The sequence below is a fragment of the Phyllobates terribilis genome, unplaced genomic scaffold, assembly GCF_046119375.1.
Source record: "Phyllobates terribilis strain yellow unplaced genomic scaffold, ASM4611937v1 Scaffold_10__3_contigs__length_209671492, whole genome shotgun sequence".
In the NCBI taxonomy this organism is placed as follows: domain Eukaryota; kingdom Metazoa; phylum Chordata; class Amphibia; order Anura; family Dendrobatidae; genus Phyllobates; species Phyllobates terribilis.
Genome location: NW_027362770.1, coordinates 75,807,479 through 75,825,483, shown reverse-complemented (window position 1 = coordinate 75,825,483; position 18,005 = coordinate 75,807,479). Strand labels below are relative to the sequence as shown.

At 43.2% G+C, this 18,005-nt stretch overlaps 2 protein-coding genes across 2 annotated transcripts in view; one reads left to right on the top strand and one right to left on the bottom strand.

The window, feature by feature from the left end:
- The window catches only part of LOC141164413 (A-type potassium channel modulatory protein KCNIP1), an 858,918-nt gene that overhangs the window by 836,275 nt on the left and 4,638 nt on the right, over nt 1-18,005 (top strand). The window lies entirely within an intron of this gene.
- The window catches only part of SEC24A (SEC24 homolog A, COPII coat complex component), a 58,535-nt gene continuing 52,000 nt past the window's right edge, over nt 11,471-18,005 (bottom strand). Inside the window, exons 19-23 of the mRNA XM_073649604.1 lie at nt 17,465-17,602; nt 17,202-17,306; nt 16,486-16,578; nt 15,525-15,628; nt 11,471-12,197 (exon numbers count right to left, since the gene is read on the bottom strand). Coding sequence (XP_073505705.1) covers nt 12,083-12,197; nt 15,525-15,628; nt 16,486-16,578; nt 17,202-17,306; nt 17,465-17,602 — 555 coding nt within the window. The 3' untranslated portion in view covers nt 11,471-12,082. The remainder of the gene's footprint in view (nt 12,198-15,524; nt 15,629-16,485; nt 16,579-17,201; nt 17,307-17,464; nt 17,603-18,005) is intronic.

Genomic DNA, 18,005 nt, shown 5'->3' with positions numbered 1-18,005 from the left:
CTAAGGACGCCAGAGTCCTCTAATGGCAAATAAGATTTCTTAGAGGATGGTGCCTCCGCGCCGTCCGCTTTGGGAATTTTGTCCCAAGACTCCAAATCCTTATCTTCAAAGGGGTATTTCCTTTTAGAAGATGAAGGTAATACTCCTGCTCTTTCATGCTTCTTCTATTCCCGATTGATAAGGACCTGACTGCTGACGTCAGCCGATTAAATGATGTCACCACAAGTCCTGCCAGTACACAGCAGGCCTCCGAGGAGAGAGGATCGCCGCTGGCAGGTAACCGGGGGCCGCCGGAGAGGTGAGTATAAGGTTGTTTTTTTACTTTTTAATTCTTTTTTTTTTTTAGCATAGATGCACCATTTGAAAGCAGAACTCTCCTCATAAGTTGGTCACACCATATAAATCCATGCCAGTCACTGATGTCAGAATACAGTGCACAGCTGTAACTGCACCCAGGGCCCTGATAGCTGAGTCCAAACACAGTGTCAGTCAGGACCGGGGCACAATTACAGCCGCCTCTGTATACACAGAGCAGTGCTGAACCCGCACCGGCGCCACCCCTGTGACTGAAACCGGAAATCTGCCGGGAGGAATAAAGTTCTTTTTCTCCCCCCACGTTCGGTTAAGTTAATAACGCTATTATCTGCAGATTGTGTTTTTCCTGCTGACATGTTTGACAATGAATACATTTTTTTAACCGCTTCCCGACCGCCCACTGTACATAAACGTCGGCACTGGCTGGGATCTGTGCAGCACAGACGTTTATGAACGGTCGGCGGTCTCGCAGCACTCAGGACCCCCCCAGGGTCCTGCAAGCGCTGTGATTCCTGTGCAGAGCGACAGCTCTGACAGGTAACATCATCAGGACCTAATTGGATCAGGTCCCAATGAGGTTAACCCTTTGCCATCTTTTAGATGCCGTGATTCATAGCGATAGCGGCATGGCATTTAGAAGATGGTGAGAGGGAGAGGGGTCGTCCACTGACCTTTCCGACTGCCCCCGTGAGAAGATCTGGCGTGGTCATGGCAGCCGGAGGTCACATGACGACCTCTGGGTCTGCCATGTACGGTGGCCTGCTAGACTCAGCCAGCCGCTAAGTCTAACAGGAGATCTGAGAGCGTAAAACTGTCAGGTCTCGTACAATGCAATACATGTCTGTTACACTGTATGAGACCAGTGATCAGAAAAATAAAAATTGAAGTCCCATACAGGGACTAAGTAAAAACGTTTAAAAAAAAAAAAAAAAAAAAGTCTAAAAATGTTTTCAAACTATTAAAAAAAAAAAAAAAATTAAAAAAAATATATTAATCCAATAAATCCATATATTTATGCAAAAACAAAAAGTGTGCACATATTAGGTATCACGTCCGGAACAACCCGACCTATAAAACGGTCACACTATTTAACTCTTTGTGCACACTGTAAAAAAAAAAATGGAACAAAAAACAATGCTTTTTCATAATACCGCCAAACAAAAAGTGGAATAAAACGCGATCAAAAAGCCAAATGGAAATAAAAATGGTAGCGCTACAAACATCTTGTCCCGCAAAAAAAAAGCTGCCATGCGGCTCTATCAGTGGAACAATAAAAAAGTTATAGCTCTCAGAAAAAAGATGCAAAAACAATTCTTTTTTCTATAAAATAGTTTTATAGGCACCCCTGATCCAACCATCCTGGAGTGCATGGCACCCCTGATCCCCATCCCCCTTTCTGGTATGCTTGGCACACAAAAAAAACCAAGATGTCTACTTCCCTTTCTTCCCTGTGTTCCAGGGCTGCGTCCTGCTCTGCTGCCAGCACAGCATGTAACAGTGTACACGTGTAACAGTGTGAGCCACGCACGGCGCCCTCACACTGTGAGATGCTATGCTGGAAGAGTCACTACTCCCCATGCCGGGACTGTGTGCGTTGGGGAGCAGTGACCATTCATTCTCCCTAATAGCACGTACACTGTACCAGCAGCGCGGCTCCTGCAGCCGGCGGCGGTCTGTGCGCCCGCTATTAAAGACCATGAATATTCACTACAACCCATGGGAGTGGGTTATAGTGAATATTCATGGACTTTAATAGCGGGCACACAGACCGCAGAGCGGCAGCAGGAGCCGCGCTATTAAGGAAAAAGAATATTCATTGCTCTCCACGCCAATGGATATGGGGAGCAGTGAATATTCATTTACTTTAATAGCAGGCACAGCGTAGGCTGCTGCCTCCTGTGCCCGCTCCTCCACCACTGCTGCTCCCCCACACCGCCCACCACCCACAGCCACAATATACAGCCATACATTCGGACAATAAGATGCACCCCCCACTTTCCTCCAAAATTTTGGAGAAAAAAAAGTGTCTTATATACCGTATTTTTCGGACTTTAAGTGTAGTATCTCTGTAAATGCACTATCCCGAAAAATAAAGCTACCTTAACACTTTTACCACACGCAGAACAGCATTAAAAAAAAAAAAAAAAACTCAAAAAACAAATTCTGAATTGCTGGTTTTAGTTCATTCTGCCTACCAAAAAACGGAATAGAAAGCGATCAAAAAATGTGTGCCCGAAAACGGTACCAATAAAAATGTCAACTCGTCCTGCAAAAAAACAAGCCCTCATATGATTGTCAGCTGAAATATGGAAAAATTATAGCTCTCAAAATATGGCAATGCAAAAACTAGTGTTTGCAAAAAAAAAAAAAAAAAAGTGTCTTTTAGTGTGTGACAGCTGCCAAACATAAAAACCCAATATAAATCTCGTATCGCTGTAATCGCACAGACCCGAAGAATAAAGTTGTCTAATCACTTATACTGCACAAGGAACGGCGTAATAAAAATTAAAAACAATTCTTCACCTGCTGCTGATTTGTTCATTCTGCCTCGCAAAGATCGCAGTAAGGCTCTGCTCACATTTATCCTGCGCTCTACGCTGAGCGCTTACACCAGGGTTTATGTGTAAATATCTGAAATAAGTCATTCAGACAGAACCCCCGGCGGGAGATTTCCTGTAATGAGGCAGATGGAGACACTGGACACCGTCTGGCCTGTGATCCTACGGTGTCAGTTATTTTAAGGCGTGCATAAAAGTGAGGTTGGCCACAGTTTTGTTTTCCTCTGAAAAAAAAAAAAAAAAAAAAGGGCACCGCTAGACAGAGGCCAGACGGAGTCCAGAGTAAAGGCCAAGTCACACATAACGAGATCCCTAGCGAGATCATTGATACGTCACGGTTTTTGTGACGCAATAGCGATCTCACTAGCGATCTCGTTATGTCTGACAGGTAGCAACGATCAGGCCCCTGCTGTGAGATCGCTGATCGTTACAAAGCTTCCTGGACCATTCCTGGGTCGTTGCGCTCCCGCTGGGCAGTGTGCATCGCTGTATTTGACACCTTATCAACGACCTCATTAGCGATTCAGAACTGAGACACGTAGGCGTGTATAAATTGGACTTTTCCGCGCCCCTCGTCCCCGATTGGTGGTTGCTACTGCGTTCTCATTTTCCACCGTGCATAAAGAAGGCAACAGAATAGCGATTCCATCCTTTGTTTCTGACCTCATACTGGATTGCAGATCCTAGCAGAATTCTCCGGGCTGTTGATATCCGTTCATTCCACGGAGTCCTGATTTTGCACGGAAAAGTAATTTTATGCACGCCTTTGTGACACAGTACAGTCCCTATCAAGGTGTAGATCGTTGAAATAGCTGCTGTGTGAAAGCGTCCCAACGAACGCCGAGATCGTTAGTTAGATCGCTGGGGCGGCCGAAATCGTTGGGAAGTTCTGCATGTTTGACAGCTCCCCAGCAATCACGAAACGACTCTCCAGCGATCCCAAAACCGTGACGTAATAACGATCTCGCTAGCGATCTCGTTATGTGTGACGGAGCCTTAACTCTGCTGCCTCATTATAGTGAATGGATCAAGCGGGAGTTTCATCTGAATTACATCACTTGGAGATTTAGATGGAAACCCTCATATCAGTGCTCAGCATGGAACACTTGATAAATGTTATGTAAACTTTTCCCAATAAAAGCTCCAACTCAATCCTCAAAAAAAGCAAGTCCCCACTCAGTTCCATCATCTGTTAACGAAAATATAAGGGGCTTCCACGTTACTGGTAGCATAAACGTCCGGAAAAGCTAAATGGCTCCACGCCCTCCTAAAGAAATTCAGAAGATTCTGTGCTCCCAAAACCAAATGCCCCTCCCCCCTTCTGAGCCCCCCAGAGTGCCTAAACTACATTTAGGGTCCACATGTTTGGTATTTCTGTAGCGATGAAAGCCCGCCTAATTTATGGGTGCATGTCTCCAGAAGCATGAACTGGGCACAACGTACTGGTCACTACAACGTACTGGTCACTTCAACGGAAGTTTGACATTTTTGACTCAGCAACATCCACTACTGCTTGTTTCTGGAAAACACCCATGAAGTCAAAATAGTCCCTACACCTGTAGATAAATTCCAAAAGGGGTATAATTTCCAAAATGGGGTCATTTGAGGGGAGATTCTGCTCTTCTAGCACTTAGGGACTCTGTATATGGAGTCCGCAAACTAGTCTACAATAATTTGATCTCCAAGAGACCAATACCGCTCCGTCCCTCCCAGGTCTCGCCGTATGGCTAAGCGGTACTCTACAGCCACATATGGGGTATTGCCATGTTTAGAAGAAATTGTTTGACACATTTCGGCACCATTGTAACCCATTGCTCTGTGTGAAATCTGAGGCAAACTATTTTTTTTGTAGTAAAAATATATTTTTTCTTCACTGCTCAATGGTATAAATTGATGTCATGTGATGTCAATTTGATCACTGCACCCCTAGATGAATTCATTGAGGGGTGTAGTCTGTAAAATGGGGTTACTTATGGGGGGGGTAGTTTCTGCTGTTCTGGGACCTCAGGGGCTCTTCCAGTGGGTTATGTCACCTGCAAACCACAATAAAATCTGCACTGCAATATGGCGCTCCTTCCCTTATGAGCTTTGCATTGTGCCTGAAAAGTAGTTTTCGACCACTTAAGGAGTACTGATGTCCTTAAGAGAAGCTGGGTAACATTTTCTCTTATTACCCCTTTTGAAAATTGCAAACTTGGGGTCAAAGCAACATTTTAGTCGAAAAAAAATGGTAATATTTAATTTACTCAGCCCAATGTTATACAAGTTTGTGTATCACCTGAGGGTTAGAAAATACTCACTACTCCCCAATGAATTCCTTGAGAGGTGTAGTTTAAAAAATGTGGTCACTTGTGGGGGTTTCTGCTGTTTCGGCATGTCAGCGACTCTTCAAATGTGACATGGTGTCCGCAAACTATCCCAGCCAACATAGTGCTCTTTCCCTGCCAAGCCGTGTAATGCGCCAAAGCAGTAGTTTTCCATCACATATGGGGTATCTGTGTACACAGGAGAAATTGCACAACAGTTTTTGGGGTCCATTTTCTCCTCTTAACCTTGGGAAAATGTAAAAAAAATTGGGGCTAAAACATCATTTTTGTGGAAAAAGTTAGATTTTTTTTATTTTCACAGCTCCATGTTATAAACTGCTGTGAAGCACCTGGGGATTCAGGGTGCTCACCACACAGCTAGATAAGTTCCTTGAGGGGTCTAGTTTCCAAAATGGGGTCACTTGTGGGGGGTTTCCACTGTTTAGGCGCATCAGGGGCTCCCCAAACACGACATGGCGCCCGCTAATTATTCCAGCAAATTTTACAGAGTCAAATGGCGCTCCTTCCCTACCGAGCCCTGCTGTGTGCCCAAACAGTTTGTTTTACCCCAGATATGGGGTATCGGCGTGCTCAGGAAAAATTGCATAACATTTTATGGTCCAATTTTTCCTGTTACCCTTGTGAAAATAAGAAAATTTGGGTCTAAAGTAACATTTTTTGAAAAAAGTTGTGTTCATTGTTTTCTTCCACATTCAAACAATTCCTGTGAAGCACCTGAAGGGTTAATAAACTTCTTGAATGTGGTTTTGAGCACCTTGAGGGGTGCAGTCTTTAGAATGGTGTCCCTTTTGGGTATTTTCTGTCATAAAGGCCCCTCAAAGTCACTTCAAATGTGATGTGGTCCCTAAAAAAATGGTTTTGTAAATTTTGTTGGAAAAACGAGAAATTGCTGGTTAACTTTTAACCCTTATAACTTCCTAACAAAAAAAAATGTTGGTTCCAAAATTGTGATGTAAAGTAGACATGTGGAAAATGTTATTTATTAACTACACTGCTCAAAAAAATAAAGCGAACACTGAAATAACACATCCTAGATCTGAATGAATGAAATATTCTCATTGAATACTTTGTTCTGTACAAAGTTGAATGTGCTGACAGCAAAATCACACAAAAATCATCAATGGAAATCACATTTATTAACCAATGGAGGCCTGGATTTGGAGTCACCGCCAAAATTAAAGTGGAAAAACACACTACAGGCTGATCCAACTTTGATGTAATGTCCTTAAAACAAGTCAAAATGAGGCTCAGTATTGTGTGTATGGCCTCCACGTGCCTGTATGACCTCCTTACAACGCCTGGGTATGCTCCTGATGAGGTTGCGGATGGTCTCCTGTGGGATCTCCTCCCAGACCTGGACTAAAGCATCCACCAACTCCTGGACTGTCTGTGGTGCAACGTGACGTTGGTGGATAGAGCGAGACATGATGTCCCAGATGTGCTCAATCGGATTCAGGACTGGGGAAGGGGCGGGCCAGTCCATAGCTTCAATGCCTTCATCTTGCAGGAACTGCTGACACACTGCAGCCACATGAGGTCTGGCATTGTCCTGCATTAGGAGGAACGCAGGGCCAACCGCACCAGCATATGGTCTCACAAGGGGTCTGAGGATCTCATCTCGGTACCTAATGGCAGTCAGGCTACCTCTGGCAAGCACATGAAGGGCTGTGCGGCCCTCCAAAGAAATGCCACCCCACACCATTACTGACCCACTGCCAAACCGGTCATGCTGAAGGATGTTGCAGACAGCAGATCGTTCTCCACGGCGTCTCCAGACTATCACGTCTGTCACATGTGCTCAGTGTGAACCTGCTTTCATCTGTGAAGAGCACAGGGCGCCAGTGGCGACTTTGCCAATCCTGGTGTTCTGTGGCAAATGCCAAGCGTCCTGCACGGTGTTGGGCTGTGAGCAGAACCCCCATCTGTGGACGTCGGGTTCTCATACCACCCTCATGGAGTCGGTTTATAACCGTTTGTGCAGACACATGCACATTTGTGGCCTGCTGGAGGTCATTTTGCAGGGCTCTGGCAGTGCTCCTCCTGTTCCTCCTTGCACAAAGCAAAGGCGGAGGTAGCAGTCCTGCTGCTGGGTTGTTGCCCTCCTACGACTCCCTCCACGTCTCCTGGTGTACTGGCCTGTCTCCTGGTAGCGCCTCCAGCCTCTGGGCACTACGCTGACAGACACAGAAAACCTTCTTGCCACAGCTCGCATTGATGTGCCATCCTGGATGAGCAACTTCTGTGGGTTGTAGAGTCCGTCTCATACTACCACGAGTGTGAAAGCACAACCCACATTCAAAAGTGACCAAAACATCAGCCAGAAAGCATTGGTCCTGAGATGTTGTCTGTGGTGTCCATCTGCAGAACCACTCCTTTATTGAGGGTGTCTTGATAATTACCAATAATTTCCATCTATTGTCTATTCCATTTGCACAACAGCATGTGAAATTGATTGTCAATCAGTGTTGCTTCCTAAGTGGACAGTTTGATGTCACAGAAGTTTGATAAACAGTACAGACCAAAAGTTTGGACACCTTCTCATTTAAAGATTTTTCTGTATTTTCATGACTATGAAAATTGTACATTCACACTAAAGGCATCAAAACTATGAATTAACACATGTGGAATTATATATACTTAACAAAAAAGTGTGAAACAACTGCAAATATGTCTTATATTCTAGGTTCTTCAAAGTAACCACCTTTTGCTTTGATAACTGCTTTGCACACTCTTGGCATTCTCTTGATGAGCTTCAAGAGGTAGTCACCGGAAATGGTCATCCAACAATCTTGAAGGAGTTCCCAGAGATGCTTAGCACTTGTTGGCCCTTTTGCCTTCACTCTGCGGTCCAGCTCACCCCAAACCATCTCGATTGGGTTCAGGTCTGGTGACTGTGGAGGCCAGGTCATCTGGCGTAGCGCCCCATCACTCTCCCTTTTGGTCAAATAGCCCTTACACAGCCTGGAGGTGTGTTTGGGGTCATTGTCCTGTTGAAAAATAAATGATGGTCCAAGTAAACGCAAACCGGATGGAATAACATGTCACTGCAAGATGCTGTGGTAGCCATGCTGGTTCAGTATGCCTTCAATTTTGAATAAATCCCCAACAGTGTCACCAGCAAAGCACCCCCACACCATCACACCTCCTCCTCCATGCTTAACGGTGGCAACCAGGCATTTACAGTCCATCCGTTCACCTTTTCTGCGTCGAACAAAGACACGGTGGTTGGAACCAAAGATCTCAAATTTGGACTCATCAGACCAAAGCACAGATTTCCACTGGTCTAATGTCCATTCCTTGTGTTCTTTAGCCCAAACAAGTCTCTTCTGCTTGTTGCCTGTCCTTAGCAGTGGTTTCCTAGCAGCTATTTTACCATGAAGGCCGGCTGCACAAAGTCTCCTCTTAACAGTTGTTGTAGAGATGTGTCTGCTGCTAGAACTCTGTGTGGCATTGACCTGGTCTCTAATCTGAGCAGCTGTTAACCTGCGATTTCTGAGGCTGGTGGCTCGGATAAACTTATCCTCAGAAGCAGAGGTGACTCTTGGTCTTCCTTTCCTGGGGCGGTCCTCATGTGAGCCAGTTTCTTTGTAGCACTTGATGGTTTTTGCAACTGAACTTGGACACTTTCAAAGTTTTCCCAATTTTTCGGACTGACTGACCTTCATTTCTTAAAGTAATGATGGCCACTCGTTTTTCTTTACTTAGAATTTGTATTATGGCAAGAAAAAAGCAGCTAACAGTCTATTCAGTAGGACTATCAGCTGTGTATCCACCAGACTTCTGCACAACACAACTGATGGTCCCAACCCCATTTATAAGGCAAGAAATCCCACTTATTAAACCTGACAGCGCACACCTGTGAAGTGAAAACCATTTCCGGTGACTACCTCTTGAAGCTCATCAAGAGAATGCCAAGAGTGCAAAGCAGTCATCAAAGCAAAAGGTGGCTACTTTGAAGAACCTAGAATATAAGACATATTTTCAGTTGTTTCACAGTTTTTTGTTAAGTATATAATTCCACATGTGTTCATTCATAGTTTTGATGCCTTCAGTGTGAATGTACAATTTTCATAGTCATGAAAATACAGAAAAATCTTTAAATGAGAAGGTGTGTCCAAAGTTTTGGTCTGTACTGTACTTGGAGCTATATTCTGTCGTTTAAGTGTTCCCTTTATTTTTTTGAGCAGTGTATTTTGTGTGACATATCTCTCTGATTTAAGGGCTTGAGAACTCAAAGTTTGAAAATTGCAAAATTTTCAAAATTTTTGCCAAATTTCCGATTTTTTCATGAAGTAATGCAAGACATGTTACCACTATCATGAAGTACAATATGTTACGAAAAACATTCTCAGAATCAGGGGAATCCGTTGAAGCGTTCCAGAGTAATTACCTCATAAATGGACAGTGGTCAGTATTGAAAAAATTGGCCGGGTCATTAACGTGCAAACTACCTTGGGGGTAAAGGATAATATTTAGTTGATCACTAACCAGATATAAAATTGCTTATGTATCAGATTAATTATTTTACAAATCCATGGCAGACAACCTGCTGAGTGTTTCTTAGCCTTCTATTAAATAATGGCTAAATATGCATACAACTATAGAGTAATAACTTGATCTTTAAAAACTTTATTAACATGAAATTCAGAATAAAAGGTGCATTTTATTAAAACGCTGAAAATCAAAATCTCTTCCTACCTTTTCACATAACAATAAATTAACCAGTAATATAGAAAGTTGTGCCAAATCATTAAGAAAAATGACAAGGACGGTAGAAAGACTCCTTGCTAAACAAAGTCGTCTAATTTGTTCTGACAATTTGCAGTTCAAAGTCGAATCCCCTATTCCCAAAGTGGTAGCAGTTCTGTGTAAGCTTCTCTTTATCAAGTGATAATAAGCATTTGAATTACATTTTTAGTTCATTTTCCAGCATTGTGGCTTTTTCTTTTTCCGCATTTAGTACCATAATCCCGAAGTACAACATGGGTGATGGTAGGGGCAACAAAATGGCTTTGCATTCCTTAACATGTTCACATTGCTAAAATCCCAAATAAACTAATATAGAAAAACAAAGTTTGACAGTCTTCAGAACTTATTATGCAACAGCAGAAATAATCGAAATATCTAGCTATGAGTGCCATTAGTATAAATTATCAAAGTTAAAAATATTAATGCATGTGTGGTTCATTATATCAGATATATTGCTTAACGTCATATGTTAAAGGAGTTTTCCAATTCAGCATTCTGCGTGCCATTGGCGTGCCTATGTTTATTAGAGACAGCAGGCGCTCAACACCTCGGTTACAGCGCTGTGTCTCCACTGCGGACATCACATCAGCAAAGCCGCTGAGCCCAGCGATTACCAGCTGCAGCGCTGGCACCCGGTCAGCAGCGCTGCAGCCAATAACTGGACTCAGCGGGACATAGCGGAGGACGTGACGTGAAGACTGCAGCCGCTAAACAATCACCGGAGCAGCAGTGGAAGCACAGAGCTGCACCCGGGAATGGAGGGTCCCAGCGGTTTCTACAACATAGTGACAGCGTGCAGAATCTTCAATGTAGAAACCCTCCCCCCCATTAAAGCACATATAGTTTACCCCTCTGCACTAAATACAGGGATTACGTTTAGTTCATTTTCAACAAGAAAATCTATTCTGGTCTTTAGCAGTTCTTCACAAATATAGCTTTTCCACAATGTTATGAACCATGACAACCAGTCATTACACAGAATGCACAAAAAGGTCTTACTTTGGTCCTAGAGGAGGAACAAAATCATAGCAATGGGCATGCGCTTGCATATATATTGGTGATTGTTAGCACTAAATTTGGCCATTGTTTAACAGATCATTGCCTACCTTACAAAACGTAGGTGCTTACTATTGCTAAAATACAAATGGCTTCTCTGTCAAATAACAATTTGATATTCACAGCATATGTTCTGTTACCAAACTTTGCCAGAAGTTTAAGTAGAACTCAAGAGCTCAGTGTCATTTCCAGAGAACCTCGCCTATCTCCTCTTCTAACCATCTGCAGTTTTTTGTTGGTTGTGATGTGAAACAACCAACCTTGTCACTTCCTTCAAGACAACATGAGAGCCAAGAGAAAGAAAAATACCACACTATGCAAGAGGCTGGATTGAAATTTTGGGCTGAAATTCCCAAAGAATGGACTCCCAATTCTAGATTTTCAGCGTAGTGGAATGTGCTCTCATTTTAGATAACATACATCACATGAAGGTTTACTACCCAATTACAAGTTAATCCCTGTATGTTTTTATGCCAAAATACTGGCAACTAAGTACAGGGGGAAAAAAACTGCAGACAAAAAAAAAACTTCTTTATGACCCGCTGTAATTAAATCATCTTCTACACAGGTAAAGTTCTGCCAATTTATGAAAACATATACATGTGAGTAGAAAGCAGTTTGTCATAGCAGCAACTTGTATTTCAGCTAATTAAATTTCAAAATCTAGCAGCAAAATAAAAGCAAAAAATATAGGAAAAATAAAAACTGTTTTCTGTAGTAAGATCGGACTTTATTTCCTTAATTGTCTTGTCACCTCCTGACTATTGCAGAAGCGGTATGGTGCCAATGTGGGCTCCTGCATAAGGGCAGTGAACACATTTTCAGCAGTTCATGGGGTCTCCAGGTACAAAGGCAGGTCTGAAATCTTTCTTTATACACCACTGAAAATAGCTTGTGTGCTTGCACATATCTTTACCAATATATAGTCACTAGATTCATTATTTCTGAAATCACAGTGTATCTTATTTCATAAGGCCTAAGCCTTAGCGATGCAGGTGTAGCTCCGGACCACTGGATGTGATACTGTTGGGATAGATTTTCACTTTTTCTTTGTACAAATGTTTTTTTGTTTTTTTTTTACTTGTTCACTTGTTGCTGGAGATGGAGGAGAAACTCATAGTATGATAAGGCTGATTCTGTTCTGTCTTCAATCAAGTTTTGAAGGAAAGTAGACTTTAGAGGACTCTCATCCCTTAGAAGAAAAAACAAACAATTAACTAGTCTTACATTATCTCATTTTTATTTTTTTTAGATAGACAGTTTATTTTTGAAGTGCATAATTTATAGCAATGGTAACATTTTGATTAATTCCCTTTACTGGTGCAAACATATTCAATAGCGCTGTACAGACTCTCGATCTACAGCAGTCGTAACAGATCTTATCTCATTCAGCAACACATACGTGCGCCAAGTCCCAGAGGCGAATTACAAGTACTCCTCAGAAAGGCAAGGAGCACACACAAGCCCCCTGCACGTCTTTGGCTAGATTTCAATGAAAAAAACATGTCTGTTGCGCATTTACGGTACTTTACCGTTTTTTTTTCAGCATGGAAAGACAGTTATGTCATTTCCTGGGGCATCTTTAGCACACAAAAAAAATCTATAACAAATTTGCCCACAGTATAATTTGAAATCAGAAAAAAAAAATGTAATTAAAGTGAGATCTTTTTGACTGCAAAAAAAATTCTGCGTGAACATACTCAAATAATGGTTATTCTGCAAGCACAATAGGTCTGACACTGCAATCACAGCAATAATCATTTCAGAGAGCAGGCGGGGGCGAGGGTCAGACAGCAGGCGGGGGGGCGAGGGTCAGACAGCAGGCGGGGGGGCGAGGGGCAGAGAGCAGGCAGGGGGGAGGGGCAAAGAGCAGGCAGGGGCAGAGAGCAGGGAGGGGCAAAGAGCAGGCAGGGGCAGAGAGCAGGCAGGGGGGAGGGGCAGAGAGCAGGCAGGGGGGAGGGGCAGAGAGCAGGCAGGGGCAGAGAGCAGGCAGGGGGGAGGGGCAGAGAGCAGGCAGGGGGGAGGGGCAGAGAGCAGGCAGGGGGGAGGGGCAGAGAGCAGGCAGAGAGCAGGCAGGGGGGAGGGGCAGAGAGCAGGCAGGGGGGAGGGGCAGAGAGCAGGCAGGGAGGAGGGGCAGAGAGCAGGCAGGGAGGAGGGGCAGAGAGCAGGCAGGGAGGAGGGGCAGAGAGCAGGCAGGGAGGAGGGGCAGAGAGCAGGCAGGGAGGAGGGGCAGAGAGCAGGCAGGGAGGAGGGGCAGAGAGCAGGCAGGGAGGAGGGGCAGAGAGCAGGCAGGGAGGAGGGGCAGAGAGCAGGCAGGGAGGAGGGGCAGAGAGCAGGCAGGGAGGAGGGGCAGAGAGCAGGCAGGGAGGAGGGGCAGAGAGCAGGCAGGGAGGAGGGGCAGAGAGCAGGCAGGGAGGAGGGGCAGAGAGCTGGGGGTTGTGCATCATTACCATTAATACCATATACACATTTCTCTTGTTCCTAGGGTGACCTTTTATCCTTTTCCCATCTACCTCGGTTGTAACAGTTTTTTTTGTATATATGTAAAGATTTTTTCTATAATAAATAATGTATGTTAACTCCTTTACCCTCGGGCCATTTTCATTTTTCGTTTTTTGCTCTCCTTGTTCCCAGAGCCATAACTTTTTAATTTTTTGGTCAACCTGGCCATGTGAGGGCTTATTTTTGCACTTTTGAACGACATCACTGGTTTTACCACATTGTGTACTGGAAAAAATGAAAACAAATTCCAAGTGCGGTGAAATTGCAAAAAAAAGAATTCCACAGTTGTTTTTTGGTTGTGTATTTTTTACCACGTTCACTAAATGCTAAAACTGACCGGCCATTATTATTCTCCAGGTCATTAAGAGTTCGTAGATACCAAACATATATAGGTTATTTTTTATTTAAGTAGTGAAAAAAAAAGTCAATGTTAAAAAAATAAAAAAATGGCGCCATTTTCCGAGACCTGTAGTGTCTCCATTTTTTGGGATCTGGGACTGAATGAGGGTTTATTTTTTGCGCGCCGAACTGACCTTTTAATTGATAACATTTTGGGGGTAGAGTCAATGTTTTGATCGCCGTTACTGCATTTTATTGGAATTTAGTGGCGACCTAAAAAAACTTCATTCTGGTGTTTAGAATTTTTTATCTCGTTACGACGTTTACCGATAGGATTAATTCTTTTTTAATATTGATAGATCGGGCGATTCTGAAAGCAGCAATACCAAATGTGTATGTGTGATTTTTTGCTTTAATTTTGAATGGGGGGCGATTTAAACGTTTATATTTTTTTATTTTTAAAAACTTTTTGCATGCTTCCATGGGAGACTAGAAGCTGCAATTATCTGATCGCCTGTGTGTAGCAGAAATGCTCTTAGTAATCTGGCCATGACAACCGCAGGGGTCTCCTGAAGACCCCGGGTTGTCATGCAAACCCATCTGCGACCCGCGATCATGTGACGGGGTCGCCGATGGGCAGGGCCAATGACGCAAATCCAGTTTGCGCAAGTTAAATGCCGCTGTCATTTAAAATGTCATTTAAATGCCGCCCTAACAGGTGCGGGTGGCTCGCGATTCCACCTGCGCCTGTTAGGGGCACATGACAGCTGTACAGATCAGCTGTCATGTGCCCGGAAAGGTGCGGGCTCAGTGCCGGAGCCCTCACTAAAAGTAAAGACTGTGGCTATAGGGTAAAGACTGTGGCTCAAGCTTGGCCATTTCAATATACAAGTCTTCTAAAGCTAGCCATATACAGATGTCTGTCGGCTGTTCGCCATCTCAGCTGACTTTCCGGACCGAGCGCTCCTGTGCAGTCATTGAGAAGGCTAGCAGCTTATCTCCAGGAGGACAATGTGCTCAGCAGTCTGAAATCAGACCTGCACGATTTACATCTCTCTCGATCACCAGTCAGCCAACGCCCCCATAAAGGGGGCCTTTCGTTTTCAACTACTGCTTACTTGACTCTTGTGCTTTAACTGTCTTGTTGCAAGACTCAACATCTATTTAGCTTACTGGGGTACTCCCATCTCCAAGATCCTATCCCAATATGTAGTAGCTGTAATATTATCAAATATCTCTAATCAGAAATGTAGTATAGTTCTTCTGATTAGCCATGTTGCTCATCCCATGTGCAGGGGATTGCAGTAGCTTAGAGATCCACGGTTAAGCCTGGCCCATTTGGCAAACAAGGAGCAGAAAGGGTATAAAAACGCTAAATAAAAGCAAGTAATGGGAGGTTTTTTGATGCAATTACACCAGAATTCTGACACATTTAGCTGGAAAAATCTCCTCCATTGGGCAGATCAATACATGTGGCTCAGATAACAACCAGATAACATTTATTAGAAATCCAGGTAATTCCTTCTTCCAACTGTATGACTACCCGTGGGAGCCATTTGCTTTTTTATTGATAAAATAGGACAGGATTCTATCATGTAAATGGAGAAGGAAAAAAAAAAGGATAAAAAGTAACAAGTTCAAAGAGAGAAAATGCCACAATAATGTACTTTCTGCTTACCGGATTACATGTAATGTCGGGAAGAAAGGTCGTTGCTCCCGCAGCCAAGTGATAAAAGCCATCAGTCTGTTAGACTCCGCGGTGTCCAGATCAGGAAGATGAGTCTGGTTCACAATAGAAAATCGGCATTACAATTAATGTGCGTACCCCAGCTGCAGAATTTATATGGTTACTGAAATTAACCCTTTCATCCTGCACTGACATCATTGGTGGTGTGTATGTGCATAGTCTCCCATTGGCCCCTGTGACGCTGATTGGTTACCATGACAACCGGGAGCTTGCTAAAGGTCCCCATCACTGCTATCTTGGGTACTCCTCTGAAGCCCAGCTATAGACTGAGTTTCAAAAAGGAGACTGCAATTTATACTATATACTGCTACACTAAAGTATAAGTGATCAGAAGATTGCAGGGTCAAGTCTAAGAAGGGATTTATAATAAAGTAAAGGAAGTTTAATTTTATGTATATAAAAAAAAATTAAAGAAAAACTACACACACACTATAGTTTTTCCCTTCAAAATCAGCCCCCATATACCTTATTAAAAATAAAAAAAATTGAATTAAATAACAGAAATGATATCACCACATCTGTAAAATTGGTCAGTCCTGGAGCAGCCAAATTAATGTAATGTTAGCTGCACTAGGCACTGCTGTGATAATGCCCAGCATTCATTTACACAAAACATGGATTATTCATGACTGTTTTTCATTCTTATGAATGAGTTTTGCATGCTTTTCCGATATTGGTTGCCCATGTCAAGCTGGTAAGTAAAAGCGGTGTAAAAACAAAACAAAACAAAACAAAACAAAACAAAAAAAAAAAAAAAAACACACCCCAACCCAAAACATTGCACAATATACACAACAGTAACTTTATTTTCCAGAACCTTTTTCAAATACAGCACTAGAAATTACTGGTTATAAAAGTAAACCATTGAAAACTTCCAGCATTGGAAACTTGCCATGTCTTGAGATAATGCTGAGTAGTTAGCAACTCCAAGGACTTGGGTGAAGAAGTTCGGTCCACAACTTCGGCCCACCCACAGCAGCATAATCTGAATATATAAAGAATCAATCACATTTAGATGAAGATAATGATTTATTAAACTTGATGGACAAAGTAAAACAATAATGCATATTACGCTGTATTCTGGTACAGCCATACTGCCACTACATTTCCAAATGGCAGAGAAATAATGAAAAGGCTCAATCTGTCTAAATCACACTGGAACGTAAGACGTGTTTTTAAACATGTAAACTCTTCCTCCACTCCCCGCCTCCAGGACTGATCAGTCACTGATGGATCAGGGAACAGTTGCTGCTTATAAAAGTCTATGGAGAGGAGAGTGGGAGCTAGAACGATACAGAGGCAGACACAGACACGACACCGCAAATTCACAGGAAGCTCCGCGACACTTTAAAGTTTCCAACATTCCAAGGAAAGGGGGCTGTGCAGGGAGCCCAAGGAATAGAAGAGGTATCCTATACATTTCAAAAGCCCATTGGCTGTCAGAGCCGCACATGCCCCGAATGAGCAAATAATGCGGTTTGTGTCTCCACAAAGCAAAGTGTGTTTGATTGCAGAAAAAAGCGTGAATCGTGACTGACTGTTTTAGCGATCACTGCAGGTGTACCAGCTGTATGGAAAGATTTTTGGTTCTCTCCTCATGAAACCTACCGTGCCAGCATCCATTAGGTAGGCTCCGTCTCTGCTCAGCTTTTCTACAGACAGCTGAAGAACAGGCGGCTGAGGTATTGTTTTGTCATTGATGTTAAGGGCTCCCTGCGGGAGAAGAACAGTGAAGAAGACACAAACAGACACTTTATTAATACACAATTTAATAGCGATGAAAAAAAATCAAACCTCTGGCCCCTGGCCAAAAAGGCTGCTTTATTATGTAACAAGTTCTGAAGAAATTCTGTTTCCACTATAAGACAAACCTCATCTGCCAGATTGTCTACTCGGTATAGATTAGGATGTGTCATAAGCATCAGGTACACCAGCGGCTGATTCTTAATCTGACACATGGAGTAGATTCTCTCATCCAAACTTGCATTTGTCCCCGTTTGGAAAGCTTTCTGCAAGGAAAAGAACAGGCTTCTAAATTTCACATTATAACCAGGAGAAATTTAGTTCTACAATGTAACAATTTGGCACCCATTTTCTAATATGTAATAAATATGGCTCCATGATACAAAAATTGTCCATCAAAAATCACAGAAAAGGCACAGTAAGGCCTGGTTCACACCATGTGTCAGCCACATCAGTGGCTCCATCAGAGCCTTCGTCTGAAGTCCTGAAAAATGGGATTCAGGCGTATCCGCCCAAAAGGGTCATTGGCTTTAATGAAGCAGACGGGAGTCACTTTGTGCTATTTCTGAATCCAGAGGGCATAAATGTACAGCTGATAACGTTTCTTGTGCCCATCCAAAACAGGCAAATATTGCCGAAAAGGAGATCAGAGAGCACAAAGTGAGTCGG